We start from the raw sequence: 24,562 nt of genomic DNA on the forward strand, positions 1-24,562 counted from the left end.
TATATGCCTAGGAGTAGTGTAGCTGAATCTTGAGGTAGCACTCTTCCTAATTATCTGAGAAAGTGCCAGATTGATTTCAAAAGTGGTTGTAAAAGTTTACATTTTCACCAGCAATGGAGGAGGGTTCCCTTTTCTCCACAACCTCTCCAACATGTGTTGTCACTTGAGTTTTTTGTCTTAGCCATTCTGATGGGTGTAAGGTGAAATCTCAGGGTCGTTTTGATTTGCATCTCCCTGGATGACCCTGGGTAATCTGATCAATACTCATTCAGAAAGGCAAAGAGGATGGACATCAAAAGAGGGAGAAATCAGGGAACAGGACAGTAGCCTACCACAGAGGACAATTGAAAGACTCTACCCAGCAGGGTATCAAAACAGATGCTGAGACTCATAGTCAAACTTTAGGCAAACTGCAGGGAATCTTATGAAAGAAGGAGACAAAAAGACCTGGAGGGGCAAGGAGCTCCTGGTGAGAAACAGAACCAAGAAACCTGGGTACAGAGGTCTTTTCTGAGACTGATACTCCAACCAAGGACCATGCATGGAGATAACCTAGAACCCCTGCAAAGATGTAGCTTATGGTAGCTCAGTCTCCAAGTGGGCTCACTAGTAAGGGGAACAGGAGCTGACTCTGATATGAACTCAGTGGCTGGCTCTTTGATCCCCTCCCCCTGAGGGGGGAGTAGCCTTACCAGGCCACAGAGGAAGACAATGCAGCCAGTCCTGAAGAGACCAGATAAACTAGTGTCAGAGGGAGGTGGAGGAGGACCTCTCCAACAAGTAGACTTGGGGAAAGGCATGGAAGGAGATGAGGGAGGGAAAGTGGGTTTGCAACAGGACGAGGGAGGGGGATACAGGTGGAATACAGTGAATAAACTGTAATTAATAAACAAAATAATACTTATGCAAATCTAGCACTCATTATGTTAATAAACATTAACATAAGTCAGTGAAGGTAAAAGAGAATGTGAGGGAGATGGTTAAAAATTGAATATAACTAAGTAAGACGGTAACTGCCAGACAGAAACATTTCAAACACAGTAAAAAATACAGTCAATAAAGTTATGAGAACAATCTTAAACAATTAATCTTATTCGTTCCTGAAAACAATGCATCACAAATGAGAAAATGCGAGAACTACAAATTCTAGAGAAAAGTTAGTTAGAGACAGACTGGAAAGTGGAGGGGACATGCAATATAGGGGCTCGTTAACTGTTTAAAATGATGATGAGGAAAAACAAAGGAGATTCAAAAAGTCTTTTTTTTTTAAAGAATTACAAGAAAGCTGAGAAAATTGATAGTTTAATATCTACTTGGGGTTTGGACTTGGTTGGACCAGAACTCAGAGATATGAATGCTTTCAAGTTATCCAATAATAGATATTTTATAACTTCACATAGTATAAAGAAATTTTAATCACCCAGTGGATGTGGTATGTTACCCAGATCTGAGAAACAGAAAGTCGGAACCTTTGCCATCTACGTCCTATGCCTTCACGTGTTTGGTAGCTGGAAGATGTGAGGTGGTCTTGTCCTTTGGCAGCAAGGAGGGAGAATGTACTCTACCGGGAGGGGGAACCTATAGCTTGATGTTCTTATGATAGGGTATTCATTATTCAGTAGTATAGTACTGAATAATACTTCAGTAGTAACTATAGTATAATATAGTACTATACTACTATTCAGTAGTATAGTACTGAATAATAATTCAGTAGTAGCTGTAGTCTCCTTCCTCATTTCCTCCCAATCCCATCCTCCCTCCCTCATCTCCTTCCATGAACCTCTCCAAGTCCACTGATAGGTGAGGTCCTCCTCCCCTTCCATCTGACCCTAGCTTATCTGGTCTCATCAGGACTGGCTGCATTGTCCTCCTCTGTAGCCTAGCAAGGCTGATCCTCCCTTGGGGAAGGGGCAGGTCAAAGAGCCAGCCACTGAGTTCATGTCAGAGACAGTCCCTGTTCCCCTTACTAGGGCATCAACTTGGACACTGAGCTACCATGGGCTAAGTCTGAGCAGGGGTTCTAGGTTATATCCATGCATGGTCCTTGCTTGGAGTAACAATCCCAGAAAAGACCCCTGTACCCAGATATATTTGGTGCTTGTGGAGCTCCTGTCCTCTCCAGGTCTTACCAACTGCCCCTTCTTTTATATGATTCTCTGAACTCTGCCCAAGGTTTGGTTATGAGTCTTAGCATCTGCTTTGATACACTGCAAGGTAGAGTCTTTCAGAGACCCTCTATGGTAGGCTCGTTTCTTGTTTCTTGTTTTCTCCTACTTCCAATGACCATCCCATTTGTCTTTTTAAGTCAGGATTGATCACCTTACCCCAAGTCCTCTTTCTTGTTTATTTTCTTTAGGTGTACAGATTTTAGTATGTTTATCCTATCTTATAGCTCTATTATCCACTTATAAGTGAGTATATACCATGTATATCTTTCTGCTTCTGGGATACCTCACTCAGGGTGATCTTTTCTAGGTCCCACCATTTGCCTTCAAATTTCAGGATCTTTACCAACCCTATATCTGACAAAGGGCTAATATCCAGAATATAAAAAGAACTAAAGAAGTTGAAAAGCAATAAATCAAGCAATCCAATTAAAAAATGGAGTATGGAGCTAAACAGAGATTTCTCTGTAGAGGAATATAGAATGGCAGAAAAACTCCTAAAGAGATGCTCAACATCCTTAGCCATCAGGGAGATACAAACAACCCTGAGATTTCACCTTATACTCATCAGAATGTCTAAGATAAAAAACTCAAGTAACAACACATGCTGGAGAGGATGTGGAGAAAGGGGAAACCTCCTCCACTGCTGGTGGGAATGTAAACTTGTAGAATCACTTTGGAAGTCATTTTGGTACTTTCTCAGACAATTAGGAATAATGCTACCTCAAGATCCAGCTATACCACTCCTAGGCATATATCTAGAAGATGCTCAAGTACACATCAAGGACATTTGTTCAACCATGTTCATATCAGCTTTATTCGTAATAGCCAGAAGCTGGAAACAACCCAGGTGTTCCTCAGCGGAGGAATGGATACAGAAATTGTGGTACATTTACATAATGGAATATTACTCAGCAATTAAAAACAAGGAAATCATATCTGTATTTTTATCCTCTGCTTTTATCACTCATTACCAGTCATTTGTTATGCAATCCTTTCGATCTTTTTCATGGTGCTGGAGAAAAGAGGTTTGTCTTAGTAAATCATAATAATAATAAACCTATCCTACTTTTAGACAATCACCCCTTACTGTTAATGTTCCAGAATAAGACAGGCAAATTATGAGAAATTAATGCTGAACAAATGGCATGTAGGATTATTGGTGAATCTGACTGTTAGAACACTTCTTTCACACCAGTAACATGGCTTCTGAGTGATAAGGGTCCAGAATCTTTTAGAGGGCTCTATAAACCTGAGGTGAACTGCTCTAAGTCCAGGCTCTTCTGCCTTTCATCCATTGTCATTCCCTGGCTGCTTTCAGCAGATTCACTAAGATTCACTAGTGGCAAAATGAAAACTCATGCCCTTCCAGTCTTAAAACAATTGAAAAATAAAGATTTTTAGGGCTATTTCTGTATTTCATGTTTATTGTAAGGAGCCAACGTATTGTGTTGCTGAAAATCAAGTGTGCTCAAGGGCATGTATTAGCAGATGCCAATAACTGCCTTTTAGGATTTGCCACCTCTTGACTGCAATGGGAGTCTTGCTAGATCAGAGACCAGACATCTGTGGTTGCATTTTTCAGATTATTTGAACCAGTTTCAGATTATAATAATGTATTCATGTCACATGAATATTGATATGAAATTCCTTTGTTTTAACTTGTTTGATTTGAGAGCAGAAAAAAAAACAATAGTTTTATCATTGCCACGTGGATAGGGAACATATTAAAATCTAAAGGTATAACATTGGCTTTATGACTACAAATAATAAGGAGGAAAAAGATTTATGGTTAATAATGTGTAGTTTTCTAGCATTACTAAGCAGTAATAATATTCAGTGACAAATGATAGAGGGTTCTTCTTTAAATTAAATTTTAAACAAAATTTTACAACACAGGAACATTTTATTTCTTTACTATTTATTCTCGAGTTAGCAGTGCTGTAGAGAGTTGCAGGAAATTAATGCACATTTTAAACAACAAAAACATGATATATCTGAAAATATGTGTTGTATTTCCACCCTACCTCCTCATGTGTTAACTTGCTGTTGTAATGCAATTTACATCCCTAGAGGAAGAAAAGATTTCAACAACCAATATCTAATTGTCAAGAAATTTTGCCCACAACCTTTAAAATGATCTACTTGCTTGTATTACAAATATCTTCACTGCAGCAGGCTTATTTACTGTGACTGTTTGTTTTGTGTTATGGTTTGTGCTCTCCCTGATGAAGGTGCTTCAAGTCCAAGTAGTGAATTCAAAATACAGCAACTCAATAAAAACTTTAATTAATCAGGATATAAGCAAAGTATATAAAACTGTCACAGAGTGAAGAATGTATAAAATATTCTAATTGAAAGTGTCATCTCATTGGTGAAATACTTTCATTCTTTTTTACTACATCTTTACACAGTTGTCCTTCAGTGCAAGGGAAATTCCAAGGGAGGAAGGCCTGGGGAAATGAGGGCTTATCAGAAAACAAGTCTACCGCACATTAATACTTAATGATTATTTTTAACAACACACATATAAAATAATTTGAGAGCAATAACAACCATAGTTCTGGGCAGAAATCAATGCAAAGCTGATGTACAGTGTAAAACAGTCTGAGTCTGAATAATAAATCACCTTTTTATATCTTAACTCAGGGATTAATTAGGCAAAGCCACAGAAAGTAAAATCCAGGGAAACTGTGACACTTAAACTAAAAAAATATCAAAAGTTTGGTACCTATGTTAAATAACTTTAAACTCCATATCTACTAACATTTAGAGTTCAAGTCTAATTAGTGGCAACAGTAGGGTCCTTTTGAGGACTGCAGGATAAAAGATATCATGAAGAGGTTCAGCAGGTCAACAATGAACTTGCACAGGTCACAAAACAAGACTCCATACTGTAATGTCACAAGTATAATAACAACAGGGCAAGGGGCATCACTGCATAATCTTACCTGTTTTCTGTGGCCCGATTACAAGGAATTTTGGTAAATGATCACAGGTTTTCTCCCTGGACCAGATGTCTTTGTGTCGTTTATCATCACATGGATTCTGCAAGAGAGAGTAACAGGTCTTGCTGAATACTGAATCCTGGCTGCTGCATCTTAACAATGTTGGAAAGAAGACGAGGTAAGATGTTCCTCGTCTCCTAGAGCTGGGCATTCCATTCCATTCTGGTTCTGTGATGCCCAGATCCTTCCCTTGTGCAGTGACTAGCTGGTTCTCCTACCTAAAGCTGGATACAGCACAGCCTCAAGTCAGTCCTGCTGTGATGTCCATGTGATCCACGCCACACAGTAACAGAGACCCTCCTCTGTCTGTGGCCCGTGTTTTATATCTGTGTATCAAAGAGGCTTTAACTTGATTGACCCTCATGTGACTGTAATTTCACAGCTTTTCTTTTTCTATTTTCTTTTTCAAAATTGACACATCTATATATTAGAGGCTGGATACGTTATCTTCAATTCAAGATGGCTTCCTCTGCAAAATGTTTCTGAAGGTGAAACCAGTCAGATGAGTTGTCTTGAATTATGATTCTTCCTACCACTCTGACAAATAAAGGTAAAAACCATAGTTTTCAATATTCCTTTCTAAGACAGAGTGGATGTTTTATCCAATTAATGATGCTAGATCTGTCACAAAATGTTTGCACAAATGAGCCTCCATTTTTCAATTAAATAATGCAAAACTGAAATCTTTTCTGTTATTTTAACACTTACTAGTTAATTTGTTTACTCTCACTTACTGATTTAATTCTTATTTAAAAATGAGAGAGTCAAAGTGCTAATATGGCTAATATATTATTTCAAGGATGTATGTTTTCTTTAAAGCTCATTTAGTTATTTATTTGGGATATGAGTGGCCTCAAACTCTTGAGCCCAAGTGACCTTCCTTTTTTGAAATCCCAAGTACTTTGAATCACAAATACATGTTATTATGGTTTTAAATATTTTCTTTTTTTAACATTTAAAATTCATTTGGTAAAAATTTATTTTCTCAAAACTTATTTTGGCATATTTTTCAAAAATATTTCAAGCTAAATTCTTCATATGACTCAGAGGACTCATAAAACGTCTCCCGGGCAGACCATCCCAGTACCCATTTCATCACATAAAAAGCAAGAAGAATACTTTGGCTGCCTGGCTCAGAAAAATGCACTTGAGAGGATAGAAACTGGGACAGTCTTGAATAACTGTGATCCTGGTACTATAGAAGTAGAAGTGGCGTTGGAAAGATGATGAGTTCAAGACTAGCTGGGGAATGAAATGAAGAGAGTCTCGAAACCAGCCCCAAACAAGGTAAAGACAAGATGGGCTTCAAGCATGCAGAGTTTTAAGAGTTTCTTACACATAATTTTTAGAGGTGCAGACATCTGGAACATTCTGAGTCATCCTGCCCGGAGCAAAAAACAAAAACCAGCCAACCAAACAAATAAACAAAAACCTTCATTGCTAAAGAGAAAGCACAGTCCTTCACTGATTAAGCTGTCTTTGCTCGGGCACCGCCTTTTTGTGACAGAATGCCTGGAGAAACTGACAATTGGACAGCCAGTGGAGCAGACAATAGCTATTGTCCCAAGACAGTGCCAGAGCCACCAGGTAAGACTCCCAGTAACTGAAAAGTGAGCCCAAAGCAAGGAGATCGGTAATAGAAGACAAGGAAGGCCATGTAATACTACCTCTTTGGCAACAAATGTAGTCACTGAATTACAGTATCTCAAAACAAGCATCTTTAAGGTTTCCTAAGAATTGTGTTCTTGGAAATCTTGTAAAAAAACTGCCCACTTGAAGTGAACCATGGTAAGAAACAAACAGAAGTGAACGGGCATGTGATATGTCCTGAGGAGGTTGCTCTTCTGTCGATTGGAAATGCCAGCTGTTCTGCTCAGTAAAACTTCAGCATTCCCAGACCTTTGGCTGATAATTTGGTTGTGCGAGATGCTCAGAAAGTTGCCTTAGGAGGATGATGAGTACCATCCGATTGACAGGTCACACTATACATGCTCTCACTCCTCCGCAGAACTGGTCCTTCTCCAAAGCTGGATATGAGGTTATAAGAGGACCCATTCCTCTCAGGTGGCCCAACTGCCTGTGTGACTAATGTTCCATGAAGGGCAAGGTCACATTCTCACTCAGATTTCCTTTTTGTCTCTCCATAATTTCCCTTATAAAGATTCCCCCCCCCCCAAAAAAAAAACCCTATTCCCTCTGTAAATCCTTCTAACAAATAGTATTGTTGGCAGGTGCCATTCATACCTCCTACAGTTTGAAAATGAATATGATCTAAAAATACTTTACATCCCCCCTCCCCACTGAGACTACCTTGAAGTACAAATGTAAAAATTCTGGCAATGTTTTCTCTATTTATTGTTTGAGAATTTCATATATCCATGCTACATGGGCTTCAATAAAATTCATCCCAGGCCCTACCCTATAATTCTTCAGTACTACTATTCTCTCCCAACTTTCCGTGGTCTGTTCTTTTAAGCCCACTGAATCCACTGAGTGCTGCCTGTATACGCCTGGATTCAGGTCCATTTACTGGTGCATCTCATATCCTGGATCCCTGAATGGGATTGTCTCTCCTAGTAGTCATCAATTGCAATACCTCCTCAGCCGTGGTGAGAATCCATTATTACTCTCCCATCCAGGCTAGGATTTGGTCTGGTTTGATCTTGAACGGATCTTGTGCATGCTGCCACTAGCACTGTGAACTCACACCTGCAGCTGCCACTTTTACCAGTTTCGTGGTAGTAACCCATTGCCTCTGGCCCTACCGGCCTTCCTGCCCACCCTGGCCAGCCTGGCCCTAACCGCAAAGGTACAAACGTTCTCTCCTATGTTGCTCCATTATTTCCGAGCCTTGGGAAAGGAGAGGTGATACAGATGGCACATTTTGGGTTAATGACCAATAATTCTTAGAGACCATTGAAGCATGTGATAATTTACTCCAGAAAATATTGTTATATCTCTTGGATTTTCCAACAAATTCATCTATAAAAAAAAATCCCTCGAGAACTGGAATTAAGTGCAAGCTGTTAAAGCCAACATTCCTTCTTTCAAAATGTAAAAACAAAATCCCGTTTTACATTGACCGTCATTTATTTCTTACAACATTTTTCTTCATTGTTAAATCTTCTACCCTCCACAGTCTAGGCTTAGCCTAACTCCCTAGCCATATTTTCTGCAGTGGCAAAGAAGTCTGGGCAAATGTCTTTTATTTACTTTGTATTTGTTTTTGTCTTTTTTTTTTAAGTTAATAATGAAACCTTCCTCCTTATTTTACTCTGTCCACAAGTCACCTAACTAGAGATTATATTCCCCAACTTCTCTGGAATCTGGCTTTAAAAAGAAAAAAGTCTTCTACATCTGAAAGTGAGACAAATGATATGAAGTCCCTTTTAAAGGTTAAAGCCACTCTGTGGGTTTCCCCTATTTCAATTAGTGTTGGCTGTAAACTGACTATAATTGAAGAATGAAATAGCCTGACTTGCAGTCAGAGTGGAGACCATAGGTGGAAGAGCTTAGGTCCAGGGAACTAGATGACTGTATGGAACAGTGCTCTCTTTAGGATAGTTACAGGAGTGAGAATCACATTTCTATCTTGTTTCAACCAAAGTGTATTTTAGTGCCACTGTTCAGCATCACCTGTGATGTTTTTCAGTGTTCTCTTATGTGTAACATAAGGAGTTTGAGACAGAATGAGGATCCATGCATTCTTCCTTCAACTGGAATATTCTGCTGTGAGTTTATTTCAATGCCACTGAAACAACCAGTATTCTGTAGGGGATGTAGTTAATGTACCCTCTGCATATGCTTCTTCTCTCATTGGTGTATCAGCAGCAAATGATTTAAACCTGCTCATGGACCACACTGAGTGGCACTTTCTAAATTACCACTGCTCAGTTCACTTAGTGTGTCAGTCATGGTACATTCTCCAGCATAGAAACAGGAGCACCTGCTTCAGAATCTTTGAATAATTTATTTTTCCTGTTCAATGCCCAAATTTTTACCTAGTTCATAGTCAAAGTTTTGCCAATTTTTCCAGCTTATGCTAATACCACTGCCAGCTCTCCTCAGCCCAGTCAGCAAGAATATGAGCCCAGGGGACTCTGTACCTTATTCAATGGTCTTAAATCCCCCAGCCTCAGTTTCTTTATTTGTGAAACAATGATTAATAGTTTCTACCACATATGGATTTTGTACCCATTAAATTCGTTACTAGTTTTAGAATAATAAAAAGCATGCTGTATACAAGAGGGTGGTTATTATTTTATTCCATATCAGCATTTTCTTTCCCTTTGCCCTGTCCATAGGAAGGATTAAACAAAGAGAGTTCAATTTGACCAATGGATTATATAATTATGAGCAACTATCAATAGGTCCGTTGCCTCCCCTTGTGAACATAGCAAAATCTCACTTCCTGCTTTGCCTGTATGACTTTTGTGTCATATTTCTTCATATTTAGACATCTAAAATTATTTTTTCATGCATGCAATAATTTCATGCAGTTAAATTATAGCTGCAGTTTGTGGTAAATCCATCGACGAGACTGTAAGTTCTCTGCCAGTAAAGCCTCCGTCTGTGTTCCTCACTGCTATAGTCTAACACATGAGATGCTTAATAATTGCTTGCAGACTGAATGACGGACACTCCTCTTCCAGGAGGCATAGAAAACATTGTGCAGTCGCTGCAGACAGATCCTAATATATGCTTGAAATCTAGTGTAATGTGAGTTACGTACACATTTTTTTTCCAAAACTCTGAGATAAACAGAGACAGAACTCTTTGCTATCCTAAATATGATCTCTCATGACATCCAAGAAACTGAGTTCTTAATATGTGTCTGCACACTCCACTTTAGAACCTAGACACGCCTTTACTTGTATGACAGTATACCTGCTTTGTTTGAAGACATTAGTCCCTTGGCTGTATGTTAGCAATGAGGAAGAAATGTTCAGAGCCAATGGTTACTGAATCTCTCTACACACAACTCCAAAAGGGGCTAGCATCAAGGCTGTTGCTCTATTCGCTCAAATGTAGGTTCCATAAAGCTTAGCAAAGGCAGGAGGACAAATGAATGGATTGTTGAGTGTCACTGGGAAAAGCCTCTTGACAATCTGAGAGCCTTTCTGGTTTTTCATATGTTCAAGGAGGCTACTTATGCTCACTTATCACAGGACATGTCTTTCTTGTTCATATTTTTACTTTAAAATTGATGGGAGGCAAGCTTTCTGGGCCAGCAAAATGGCTCATTGGGAAAAGAGGATTGCCACCAAGCCTAACAACCTAAGTTAAATTTTCAAAAAAAAAAATCTATATAGTAGAGAGAGAGATCTGCCTTTCCACAGATTCTCTTCTTCTCTCTATGTGTGACATGTGAATGGACACACACACAAAAATTTAAAAATTAAAATTATTCTCTCTCATACACATACTCACAGAGAGTGAGAGAGAACAAAAGAGAGAGAAACACCCCCCTAATTACTGAGCAACAACACTGGTTAAATTAATGCATTTCTTAGATATTGTACCAACAAATACAAGCTATACATACAATTATCTGGGTATTAAGATAGTGGAATGCCCACAGCTCTGAATTCTTCCATAGACTTAACAGCTGAAATCATTTCAGATCTCCCCCCAGGTTGTTCTGTTCCTGGCCAAATGCTCACAGATCGGCAGACCATCCTCCTTTATGACTCTGCTCTGTCTTTGTTCGTTCTAACTACTTTGGGGCTTTCCAGTGCCTCTATCTCTGCTGTCACCTCTTCCCTGGCATATCCTCCCCACCCGCACCCCCTGCCTGTTAATTACAACTGTATTGACAAAGCATTTGCATTTTCTATTTTATATTCTGCTAGTGGTTGTTTAGACTTTCCCTATGCGGAGTTTCAAGATACTGTCTGATTATTTCAATGCCAATGAATATAATATCCAACTTTTATTGATCACCTTCAACATTCCAGGCATTTGCTTGACATAGATTATTTCTAATCCTCAAAGTAACTTGGCAAGACAGATTTTTATTATCCCTTTTTTTATAGTGGAGGAAGGTAAGATTCGGAGGGTTTTATTTTGGTCTTAGTGAAGGTCACACAGCAAGTTAGTTCATATTTGGAATCTGAAGCTGGTGTTGTCTTTGTAGTTAAGTTGGTGCGGTGTTGGGGTGGGGGTGGAGGACAGAGGAGAGACGGAGGGATTGACAGTGAAAATGCAGTTCACAGAATCTTTCCTGGGGCAGAGAGAGAAGCATTTGCTTCACTTTTATGCTCTTCTCTATTGCTATTGTTTTAATTTTAAAAGTCAGAACATGACAGGGCACTAATGCAGAATCCATCTCATTGTGCAATATGCCTGCTCCCTGTGTAACCGAAATAACAGATAATAATAAATCACAATAAACAGCAAGTTACTGTCTTATGCATCTAGCAGTACAGATATATTTAAACTTTGAAAACAAAATTAAGTTAAATTTGCTCCAGGCATCCCATGGTTGCAGTGTCAGGCTGAAAATCTGCTACCCTGCCCTCATGAGGCAAGGCGATAGGTAGGAGTGGGGGGTTGATATGCACAGTATGAAGCAATTTTACTCTTAAGCAAGTACATAAGTACTGTCAGTAGAAAATTCTCTGACACAAAAGGCAAGACTTAAAAACTGAAGTCAATACAACGAAACCACCCCTACTCCCAAGGACTAAAATATGGCTTTTGGAAACGTCATACCACCTAATTCCTTTTGAAGGGCATGTTTTCATAGACAAGAAAACGACTTCTGTTCCATTGAGACCCGGTTATCACAGCCTGCATTTCCTCTGTGCCCCTGGAAGTTTATTTTTTCTCTCTTCTCCACCCTTCCCTTCTAGGCTACTGTGGAACTGTCAGGTGGGATTGGTTAGAGACATGTTGGTCACATGCCTGTTCAGATAGTTAGTCTCTATCTAGACTTTAATGGTGGCATGACTGTTTCGCTGACTACAAACCACAGAGTTCGTTCCTCTCTTCATTTCTCCTCAGCTTGTCTTGTGCTGTTCCAACCTCGCTGGTGAAACAATGATAGAAAAGACATTTTTAACTGTTACCCTTTCCCACCTCTGGAAGATGGTGTTGTTTTGAAGCTTCTGCTTATTACATTCCTTCTTTGCACACATCTGTAAAGAGCTGTTCCCAAGGCTTTACCACACAGTGGAGTCACTTCCAACTTTCTGTCTGTCACTGTCACTTAAGCCTTATGCAATCCACATGTGCTGATGAGATATTTTAATAAGATAGGGATGTTTATTCTCAGTGCTTCAATCAACAAATCCTCGTGGTGCATCCGTGAAACAGACCCCATCTCTGATTCCGATTTTACCTGTGCTTCTTGGAGCCCCTCCTGCGTCCCTCAACAGCTTAGAAGAGCCCAGCCTTCCTGAGAATGTTGATCCATAAGAACTCTTTTCACAGATCTCCTGCGGCAGATGGTGGTCTGGTTATTTTTCAGCGTTCACTATTGAATCACCGAATAACAGATGAGTGTAAGTGCCAGCCTGTGTGCTAGAGCCAACCAGCAAGGGCCTTGGTTCTGTGTGCAAGACTGGGGAGGTGAAAATCTCAACAATGCTCCTGTAAGCACATGCTATCTCTAATTTATCCCCAAGCACCTATGTCTTGTTTACTATATTTGATCTCTGTTTATTAAAGTGAGTGGTTACTCTTAGTAGTTCCTAAGAAAAGTTTTCTTAGGAAAACCCAGAGGGCTTTATTTGTTCTATAGTTCCCGCTTTTAACAAATGACTGCAGGCCTCCTTACACAAAACTCTATGCCACTAGTTGCATTTTTATGAATATCCTGCAGGAAATAGATACCCAACTCTAAAGAACAGTTCTTTGAATTCCCATGACTCAGTTGTTTTAAAACAGGATTCAGGTTACCAGAAATTTTTATAAGGCATACACAAAACGAGTTTCATTTTGGTGGTAAATAGGATGTTTTAATATAATTTATAATTATTTTAGTGAATAAAGTATGGAAATACTATAGCTTTCATTATTTTTAAGGAGCTCTCTGTAGGTTTTTTCACTGACTACACCAAGAAAATATTTTGTGGTAAGTTTGGCTCTTGACAAGAACATATCTGAAAATGATTCATAAGGAAATGGAAAAGCCAAGATTTTATGTCATCAATCTCAGTTTTTATAGTTTCTGCCAGCATGGAGAATCAAAAATGGTGGTGTACTTTTCTAAAAATTAAACAATTAAGACTGGGGGAAATTATTTCCATATTTGAGAATCATTCCTGAGAGTATAAGAAATAGTGTTAATGGATTAAGGAGGAAGAGTGTAGGATGTCAATACATACACAACTTTTCATTGGAAAAATAATTAAACTGTCTTAATTATTAAGATGACTTTAATTAATAAAATAAAAGATAATTATCCATCATAACTACATAGGCTATTTCACTAGAAATGCTGAAAGATGGTCAGACCAGCACTTTGAAAATATCTTCTGCTTGAAGTGGGGTATTTTTGTCCCTGATAATCCTTTTTTTTTTTCAGTTTCAGACAAGTTCTACATCTTTTCTTTGAAGGCATCAGTGCTCACTGCTTTCAATTTGCTGACACAGTGGCTCCAGTGGCTTTAGAAGCATCTAGGAGTTTGACATACTCCTTTAAGGTACATCTGTACAGACATTTGCTGAGCTATCTGTGCAGGGAAGACCCTCCCTGAAGGCTATCATCCCGTGGGCTGGTGGGCCAAGATGAAAGGTGAAAGCAGAAGGAAGTTATTTCCCCTTCAGAGGTCTCCTGGCCATCACGACATGTGCTGCTTAGCTCCATCATGCCCTCACTGTCGTAATAGGCCAAATCTTCTCACCCATGGACATTGCATTTGGGGAGGATGGGGGCTCTAACAGGAGCTGACAAGTTTAGCATTTTGTCAACATGATGAAAAAGTTAACTCTCAGTGGCTCACACTCACCACGTAGCCCAGGCTCGCCTTGAACTTGTGACATTCTACCTCAGTCCTACACAGCACTGAGACCAGAGTCACGGACCACCACAACTAGGACATTTTCTTCCGACACTTGTTCTTTACTGCAGATCAAATCCAAATTCATGGTCTGTTTCCAGATTTCCCTGAGGACTTGAACCTATCCCTGGGTTTTCTTCCCATTACACCTGCCCCTTTATTTAAGAAGCAATTCTGCTGTTTTTGCTGTTCTGCATGCATATCTGCCTTTGTGAATCTGTTATGAGGTTTTAATGAAAGTGGCTTTTGTACCATTAGGTTCCAGCTTGTGAATATATGTAAATATAAGGTTTGCATGTATGTGTCTGTAATTATGTGTGGCAATGTTGTAACCAAATAATAAATAAGCTATAACTTAGTCAAGAGAATAAAAATATGAAAGCAAACTTCCAAAGGTACTTTTTCAACACAATCAGGAACTGTTGCAATTTGTAAATCTCATGGTGGTAAAACTTTCCTTTGTTTGTAACTGTTTCCCAAGAACAGTTTTAGCAAATTCCCACTGAAGCCATCATCAGATTCTTCTGAGCTTCAAGAGAGAGCTCATGATGGAAAGATTTGTCTCTTTGAGCATAAAATCACCAAACTTCATCTGAACAGAAGTAAGAAAGCCTGGACCTAGTCCCAGCTCATCTCTAATAAGGTAAGAGACTTATTTCAGTCCCCAAGATTGGGTTAGATGTCCCTAACTTGTTGTGTTCATAACATCTGTAACTCTATGTCAGCATTCATTTGTTACTTCAACAGACAAATATCAATAGCAGGTCCAGTGTTGATGCTGCCTGTTTTGTGATTTGTTTATATGACTGATATTCAAATATCATCATTTCTAACTAGAGCCTGATGCTTTGATATCCAGAAACTGCCAAAGTGCTCTTCACTTGAGGTTAAGGACTGGGATTTACTTCCCCACATCTCTCTCTCTCTAACTCTGGAGACACTGACAGAGAGCAAGAAGACAGCTCTTTGAGCATTTCCCTGGACATAGAGCATGCAAGAATCAACTCATGCTTGGATGTTTGTAGATCGTGAGACTCCAGAGTGGGTGAGGGAAGATTGAGGCTGAGCTAACCTGACAGCTTGAGAGCTTAAGAGCGTGTGCGAATCTGACCTTCTTACTACCTCCATGTTTGTGGCTTTGGTTCCTATTATAGGAGTTTTTGTTGAGGGGAACTAATCTTATGCTCTGCAGTGATTTTGCTATCAAAAGAAAAAAAATTAGCGATATGAATTAAAAGGACCCAAGGGTGAAATTTTAAAACTTTTACATAGTGGAGGCAATGCTGTTGAGGAGCCAATACAGAAATTACATTTTGTGTGTTTGTGTGTGTGTGTGTGTGTGCGCGCGCACGCGAGGGCATGGGCGCATATATGGGCACACATGTCTGAATCCAGCAGACTTGGAAGAGTCAATGTCCCATGAGACAGGAGCACTTACACACTGTGTAGCTGCTCTTCATGCTGCCTATTGGCAGAGACTCATATTGCACTTTTTAATTAGGTGACAATGCAGACTCACATATAGAGAGGTTGGTGCTAATGAAAATTTACATAAGGAACCAAAGGAATTAAACAGATGTGAAGATTACCATTTTGCACTTTTTCTTTCTATTTGTAGTAATAAAAAAAAGTGTGAATTGAAAATGTAAAGGAGAATAGCAGTTGATTTCTATTTAAAAGTGAAGAGTACTAAGAAGTTCTACTCATAAATAGAAAAGGGTATCTGAGTGTTTTATTCTCACGATATTCAACAGCAACAAAGAAAAAAAACTATTTGCTTATCCTAACTCTTGGTCATAAAGAGAAGGATGTAAAGTGTTTTCCAACTAAGTTTTATTTTGTTTACATGTAGAGAATGAGGGTAATTTCTATTTCATTTGGGACTGCTTTCATTGATGTGAATACGAAAGTAAATACAGGCATGGAGAAGATAACTTGGCGTCCTACATACTTTATTGTCACTCCACCAATTTCATTTTTGACATCACTTTTGATTGGTTAAGTTTATCTAATTTTCTACAATAAATCAAATGCTCTGGACAATTTATATACCTAAGTAATTTCCTCTTGATCTTAATGTTTTTCTCCTTTCTGTTCTTTGTTTTGTTAGTGGAACGTTTTTGTGTTTATATATATTTTAGTAAAAACATTCATATAAACGGCCATGCATATGCGAGCAAATGAGTCTTCAAGTAAAAAGATGATATCTTCAATGATAACTTGAACATACTTCAAAAATCTACCTCTAATCAGTATTTATGACAGTGCCTTAAGCCTTTTGTAATCAAGAAATTAGTAATGCAAATTTTTGGACTCTGGGAATTGATTGAGTCATTACTTTATTACTCTACTCTTTACTCAGGTATTAACTCAATATTTTGTTAGGTGTATATATGTTTATTTCTTATGATATAAAAACTATCCTTAGGCACTCATCCCATTATGCTATTTGAAAGTAATGCTGTGAGCACTTACACTTGTTTCAGTGTATCTTCACATTTCTTAACAGTTCAAAATTACATAATTCTCTTAAAAACAGTCCTACTTTTACTTTCAATTGAAAATTTTATCTCAATCTGCCACCACGGTACTTTATATAATTGCATGTTGAATGAGGATTCGATTGGTATTTGGAACCATCATGTTGATTAAATCATATCATAGCAGTATTTGTTTCTGTTTACTCTTTTAAGAAAATAAATAAACCGGGCCAGTGAGGTGGCTCAGTGAGTAGAAGTGCTGTCTGTTGCCTCTAGGAAACATAATTTCAATCCTTTGAACCCACGGAAAATGTGAAGGAAGAGAACTGACTGCACAAAATTCACACTTGCGTGGCAGAATGGACACACCAACATCCATGTCCATATACACACTTGTACACCGTACAAACAAATCAATCACTAATTTAAAAAAGGTAAATAGCAATATTAATGATATCCAAACACTGTCAAAACATGTTTCTTATTATTCAGACAACCTGAAAAAAAAAAAAACACAAAACAACCAAACAAACAATAACTCAGTGTTTAAGGAAACACTTCTTCTCTACAGACAGATTAGAGCTTGGAGTCACTGAGGTGACTGATCATTTATGTCAACAGCCTGTCTAAGACAATTAGGAATTTGGATTTTTAATTGTTATGACTGTTAGGTTTTTTTTTTTTGGAGGGGGGGCTCATAACAGTGGGAGTGGGTGTATCTCTGACCCTTTTGCCTGCTCTTGGGACTCTTTTCCTCCTGTTGGTTGCCTTATTCAGCCTTGATAGAAGGACTTTTCCTCATTTTATTGCCATCTTGTCTGTTGTTTCTTGGAGGCCTGAAGAGGAAATGAAGGATATAGGGAAGAGGGAAGTTTGGTGGGGGTGGGGGGGCTAGGAGGAGTGCTGGGTAGGGAAACTGTGGTCAGTATTATATAAAAGAAGGTAAAAGAAGAATCTTTTCAGTTTTTTAAAAAAAATCATATACACACACATACAAATATATATACATTGGTATAAAAATAATTGATTTCTCTTATAACAGGCAGTCTGCTGTAAGCTCATGATTTGAGGCAACAGTTCACTTCAAAACACAGTAAAAATCCTCCTCTGGTATAGGGAGAAAATATAATATTTTATTCTTCACTGCATGTCTTAGAGCTGGCTCTGCTGTTTACATAGCAGATTCTCAATGAACACAAGTGGTGAGAATCCCTGGCTGCACAGACAGAGCTAGAAGATGTGGCAGATGGAATAAGGGGAGGCAGAGAGTCTTGAAGAAAGGAAAGGGGGAAGACTCTCGAAGTCCGCTTCCCAGTGATTTCTCATTAATGACGACGCTTCTTTTCTACCGGCTGCTTAGCGGGGAACATCTGATCTGTCCTCTGCAGCCAGCTCATTGATTGTGTGGGTCGATGCATAAAAAACCGAGTAAGTGGGAGGCAGCGCTTCCAGATAACTGCTCAGAAGAGATAGTTTACATTTGATGCTTTCAAGCTGTGCGGCCTCACATAGAGTCAAATTAGTAGCAAAAAGCCATCCTCAAACTGACAAGTCTCTCTTTTATCGACAGGCCTAATGTTACTGAAATTAGTTAGACCTAAAGGAAAGCGAAACACACCAAATGGACACTAAGTCCTTACGAACAGAGGGAAAGTGTTACTCTTCCCTTTTTGATGTACTCTGCGGTGGACACGTACACATTACGGTCCGGTGGCAGAATCTTGTGTTGCAGAGGCTCTTTCTCTGTTTCTGATTTCGGTCTCCTGAGCTGTCCAGTGCTGACCGTTTTCATAGCAGCTAGCCAGTACTTGGGTCACAGGTAAGTCTAAAACATTTTCTTGCCCAAAGCCCCAACAAGAAAACACGATCCTTATTGCCAAGTTTCCAAATTAATTGAACAAACAAGCAAAATATAACTACAAATAAAAACTTTTAAATTGTAAAAAAAAAATACTAAATTATTGTTGAAGAGATCATGACAATTGGAAAAAGAAATAATTTGTATTAAATATACATTTTAATACGCCCTAACACATTTAATTGATTTATTTACTATTTTGTTTAATATTTTTTAATAAGTTCCTAACATAAATCAAACAGTAACCCATTGTTAGTGTTTTTTTGTTTGGTTTGGTTTTCTGCCCATGGAGAGAAGATTTGAATGTTACCTGCCAGAGAGGGTCTTTCTGCTCCGGGAATAGCTGGAAATACTTGTGGGCCAGCTGCACTGGAGGCAGAGTTTGCAGTTTCAGGTTGGTCCAGCTGTGCACAAAGTTAGCCAAGTTCACGAAGGTGTACAAGCCTAGGCGATCATTCCCATAGTTAGATAGATGTGTCATGAAAATGCTGATCTGAAAAAGAAGTTAAAATGAACACTCAGTATCACAAACATGCCCTCAAAAGTGGCAGTTTATCATCCAGGCAACACCTCACCTAACTTCAAAATTTCAAGGGAAGTGCAATTATACTTTTGGATGGGAATCCACTTAATCCACACCCCATGCCATTTTATATTACTGTAGAAATTAAGACGGAATTGTTAAAAAGAAGTATAGTGCCACTTTCGATATCAGATTTTTCATATTGAGAAGCCAATATCATGAAACCCTAAATCAAGTCATTTCCAGAACTCTAAGTAACCAGAATAAACCAGTTGGAAAGCAAAGCAACTGTGTCCACTTCTTTTCTGAGATCCATGCATTCTGACCTAATAAGGATGGAGTAAACTTGTTTCTTTGTGTTATAATGAGTCTTTTATTTGTTTCTTTACTGAAAATAAGGTTTAAAATATGACAAATGTTTGAGGAGATAGGTATATGATTGAAACAGTGTATAATATATGTATAGAAACATTACAATGTGTCACATCTTTTTTATGTTTTGATGGATGCAATAAAAATAAATTTAGTTTAAAAACCACCTTTGCAAAGGTGTTTTTTTTTTCTTTTGCATTAACCAAGAACTACCATGTTCATTAATCTTCTACAAATTTTTCAACTTTATGTGAACTGTAAAAGTATTCTACCATTTCTGTGTTGCACTCCATGTCCCACAGTCCAGGAAAACGTGGCATGGTTACTGAAAGCTATGCAAGACTTTGCAAGGTATTAAATATATACGTTAATTTGCAATATATCCAGAATTGCAGCAGAAATTCAAATATTAAATAAAAGGAAAACTGCACAATCCTGATCTAAGTTGCAGAGATTACTAATGCACCTCTGAAAAAGAATCAATCATTTTCTAGCAACAATAATTCATACTTTCTTTTCAGTTCTCATATCATTTTCAAACAGATACATTTTAAAATCTAAACGTCTTTTACTACCAAATAGATCTATAAATATTTCAGAGCAACCAAAACATTCTAATTAAGGACTTTATTAACTTTACTTTATAGTAATATTCCCACGGTGCTGCAATGACTACTATTAGGACATATATCTAAAAATGAATAGTAAGCAAATATGAAAAAAAAAAAGCCAACCACCTGTGGCTGCTGTTTTTTGTAGGTGTCATTTTTTTTTTCTTTCTTCAGAGACATTATCACTTTATAGGTTTATTCATATTATTTGGGAATGGTAAAATAAAATTGGGAATATGGCAACTATTCCAATACCATTTATCACTGAAACATGGTTATATTAGTAGCTACGTAGTATAGATAATAATACAGACCCTCTGTTGCCAAGATGTAAAATCACTGAGTAACCATAAATGCCAGAAAGGAAGTCTTACACTAGAATATTGTAAATAATATTCTGTCAAAAAATTCTAATTTCAAGAACCAGTTTCATAATGTGAAGGACTTTCCACTTTGTAGACGTTATCTTTCTGTCTTTCACACTAGGACCCTGAAAAGGTCTCCAGGGACAGCTAATTAAAATGATCTTCAAGTCCCCATTGTCCCTGAAAGTAAAAATGAGAGGATGAGAATTTTTTGGCCTATTGACCATTAGTGTCTCCAAATTATAAAAATTGTGCCCCAGATTATGTAGAACTGACCTGTGGTAGTCATGAATGTAAGCCATTCACATATCAAACCCTGATCATGCTCTTACAAAGTATGTAGTTTCAAAGACCTTTTCACAGATGAAGAAACAGAGTCAAAGAGGAGTCAAGAAACTTGTCTAAATTTCCACCGAGTAAGGTACAGGATAGAAATTAAATTCTCAAATCCAATAGTATGTATGTGCCTGTACCTTCGCTTGAGCATTTTTATGCATTGAATTTTAACCTCTTTTTTTTTTTAAAGAAAAACCAAGGACCATTCATGGATATAACTTAGAACTCCTGCACAGATGTAACCCATGACAGCTCAGTCTCCAAGTGGGTTCCCTAGTAAGGGAAACAGGAACTGTCTTTGACATGAACTCAGTGATTGGCTTTTTTACTCCCTCCTTCCCTTTGAGACCGGAGTAGCCTTGCCAGGCCACAGAGGAAGACAATGCAGCCAGTCCTGATGAGTCCTGATAAGCTAGGGTCAAATGGAAGGGGAGGAGGACCTCTTATAAGTGGATTTGGAGAAGGGAATGAGAGGAGATGAGGGAAGAAGCGTGGGATTGGGAGAAAATGAAGGAGGGGGCTACAACTGGGATACAAAGTAAATAAACTATAATTAATATAAAAAATAAAATTTAATTAAAAAATCTGTAGAAGATGTTCAGAAACCTCAAGTACTATTTTGGGCACTCACCTATGTTTCTTTTTCCTTGAAATAGAATAACAAAAGAAAACTTGTTTAAGGTTTATTTTCAGTACTAGGGTTGCCTGCATCTTTTTCTGTGTACCATATGCATGTCTGATGCCTCTGGAGATTAAAAAAAAAAAAAAAAAAAAAGGACATTGGGTTCCCAGAACTGGTTGTGATATATCCTGAGGAGGCTGGAAGCCAAGCCTGGGTTCTCTTCAAGAACAATTATTTTTTCTTAACTGAGGAGCCTTCTGTCCTAAGCTGGTCTTGACTCTTTAGTTATCCTGTTTCAGTCTACTGAACACCTGTGATTGTGGACCTACTTACTTCCAGAATCTTAAATATCAACATTTAAGACAATGGATTCGAGGGTTGTTTCCTGAAGATAATAACATCCCTTTCATACTCTTGTTCACTTCTTCTCTAGAGGTATAATCAAAGATTTATACTCTAGAAATCAAACAAAAGAATGGATTTTTACAACAACGCAGTTTGCACAGTCAATGTATGTAATTTGCATGCAATTTAAAGTAAACCACTGAAATGTTAGCTGACACAATTATCCTACCTGAAATGCATTTGGTGTCATTTGAATAATAAGCTCAGGTGCCCAGGCCACGGGTTTGTCCATTCCCCAATACCCGAGTCTTAAGCTCTTTCATCACAAGTAGTAACTGAATTCACTGCAGAACTGAATTTTGTAGTTTCCAGAGTATAGCATGTTATCTGTAGTCAGACCTCACATGAACATGATCATTATGAAGTCACTAAAGTCATTTTTAAAAAAAATGAGAAAGTTGAGATGGTGTCCAACAGCATAATGATCTTTCCCCAGGACTGCAATTATTATAAAAGCAAGGTGCAGGCTGAACACCCCAAATAACACCTTAAAACCCTACAAATCTACCACCTGCCTCTATTATTGCTATTTTAAGATAGAATTGTAAACAACTGTAAGAAGCCTAAAGTCTGAGAAAATTATAAATAAAAATGGAATTTTTATTTATACCACAAGGGGTTATTTTTACACCAAGGGTAAATGGATATTATCATTTCGTTTGGTTATCATGATGATGATATTAAAAGATTTTTACAGAGCATTAGTTTTAAGCAGTTTTCCTAGAATGTCTTTAGGAGAAGCTTTGATTCAGGGAGGAAGCACGAGACTTAATCCCAGGAAGTGGAAAAGCAGCCTTTGACATACAGCAGAGGCGTCTGGCCAGCTCTCCTAAGCCAAGGCTGTTTGCTGCACTAAAACTTCCCTTAACTGCATGTATAAGTGATCAGCCAGCCGCCGAGGCTGCAGTGACTGTCATATGGGCTACTGTGTGCACATGCTTTACTGGTTAAGAACAAATTAGTGCTGGTGTATGGTCAATTGACTGCACTTTAAGAAAAACAGTTTTGCAAGCACAGCTTAGCTGTGCATATCTGGCTTGCTAAAAGCATCTTTTTGTGCAGACAGGGCACTTTAGCCTTAGCATTTCTGGATAAATAGCTTATTTAAGAGAGAGAGAGAGAAAAAAAAAAACTGTCCAGTAAGTGTAGGCAGAAGACAATTTAAGACCGTGGCTTGAGATCCAAAGAAGGTAAGTCAAGGAATAAATATTCAGGACAAGATAATAGCAAATAGTATCCCGAGTTACAATGTGTTGCTACTATCTGTTATATGTCAGTGACTGCTCCTCTGCTCACTGAACCCTTTGATTACTCATTTGATCGTTATTTTCTTAGCACTTGCTAAGAATACTGTGACTTAGTAAGACCCACAGGATCACCTAGAATATGTATGACTATGCCACATGGGTGCACAATTTTGATAGATGTTACCCTGTACCTTGAAATATTACAGCACTGAGCTACAAAGCGACTCAGTAAAACCTTCACATGACAGACTACTGTCAAGTTCATCTTAGTCAATGGATTATTTTGATAGCAAGGGTATGGAGTGCTGAAATCCTTAAGCCTCTTGGTGCTGCCCTTCCAGAAGTCAGGAGATCTGTGTAGCTGTGTTTCTGTGGTTAAGCATGCCTCTGGGCCACCTTTATTTTGCCTTTAACACTCAAGTCTCCTAACTCCATTACAACAAAGCAGAACAAACAAAACAAGTTTAAATTTTTTCCTCCACTCAGTTGTAGTAATATAAAGGCAAGTTCACAGCCTCCATTGTAGGCTAGTGATTCATTAGGAATGGAGAGGACTCTCTTAGGCTGATGGCCTGATACACAGTATGTATCGGAATCTATTATGAATAATAGAGATTTATTAGGATAATAATAGAGATTTATTATAATTCAAGAACTATGCATGCTTGTAATCTCAGTACTCGAAAACCGAGGCATGACTGCAAGTACCAAACTATCCTGGTCTACATAGAGAGTCTCTATCTCAAAGAAAAAAATTAAAGATTTTAATGTTCAACATTTACATGCTTAGAACAGGAAATTATATGACTATAATTGGGCATCTATTGATAATCTTTAACGGAGTATAAAAAAGTGATGCTGTATGCATGGGAAATCTGTTGCACCTACACCCCACCTGAGGCACATGATCTCACTGTGCAACTTAAGGTTGTCCTTGAACCCTTAATCTTCCTGATTCAGCCTGTCTTGAGTTCTGAGGTTACAGACATGTAACACAGCATCTTGTTCAATTAGTTGCTTTTGTGTAACAATTTTCCCTCTGTTATAAAGTTGCTAGTGTCCAAAGTATACAAAGAAGAGAAGGGGGAAAAAAACAAAAATTAAATACCTCTTTTTATCTATGGAGCAAAGCAGCAACATTTTCTGCTTGGTTTAGAGTATTTTGAGAGTCAGTACAAGAATGGCTCCCATGCTTGTCCAGTTTGTAAGGCAAATACAATGTGACTGAACATTGTATAATCACGAATATCAATAGCCAGAAAATATTACACAACCTCATAATTTGAAACTTAGGGAAACCTTGTATAGATTACATTTTTAATTAAAATACATTTTAAATATTTGGAATTTAGATATGAATGCTCCCACTGACTTTAAAAATAAACTGTCTGTAAAGTACATCTTTCATAGGAAAAATAAATAGCTGTGCAAACCAGAGAGACATGAGGAGACATGAGGCAACTTGTCCTACGTGCACAATAGGATTGTTCAAGACAAGCATTAAGTATTAGCAGTCAGTTTCTTCTTTTGTCCCTGTGGCTCTGACAGCGTGCCTCTTTTCAGAA

General features: G+C 38.1%; 1 protein-coding gene across 4 annotated transcripts in view; it reads right to left on the reverse strand.

The window, feature by feature from the left end:
• Window positions 1-24,562, reverse strand: part of Ndst4 (N-deacetylase and N-sulfotransferase 4) — a 351,768-nt gene that overhangs the window by 32,479 nt on the left and 294,727 nt on the right. For all 4 annotated transcript variants that reach the window (XM_060392790.1, XM_060392791.1, XM_060392792.1 and 1 more), the window contains 2 exons: window positions 18,827-19,009; window positions 5,117-5,213 (listed from right to left, as the gene is read on the reverse strand). In XM_060392790.1, coding sequence (XP_060248773.1) covers window positions 5,117-5,213; window positions 18,827-19,009 — 280 coding nt within the window. The remainder of the gene's footprint in view (window positions 1-5,116; window positions 5,214-18,826; window positions 19,010-24,562) is intronic.

This window comes from Meriones unguiculatus, chromosome 10 (assembly GCF_030254825.1).
Source record: "Meriones unguiculatus strain TT.TT164.6M chromosome 10, Bangor_MerUng_6.1, whole genome shotgun sequence".
Classification (NCBI taxonomy): domain Eukaryota; kingdom Metazoa; phylum Chordata; class Mammalia; order Rodentia; family Muridae; genus Meriones; species Meriones unguiculatus.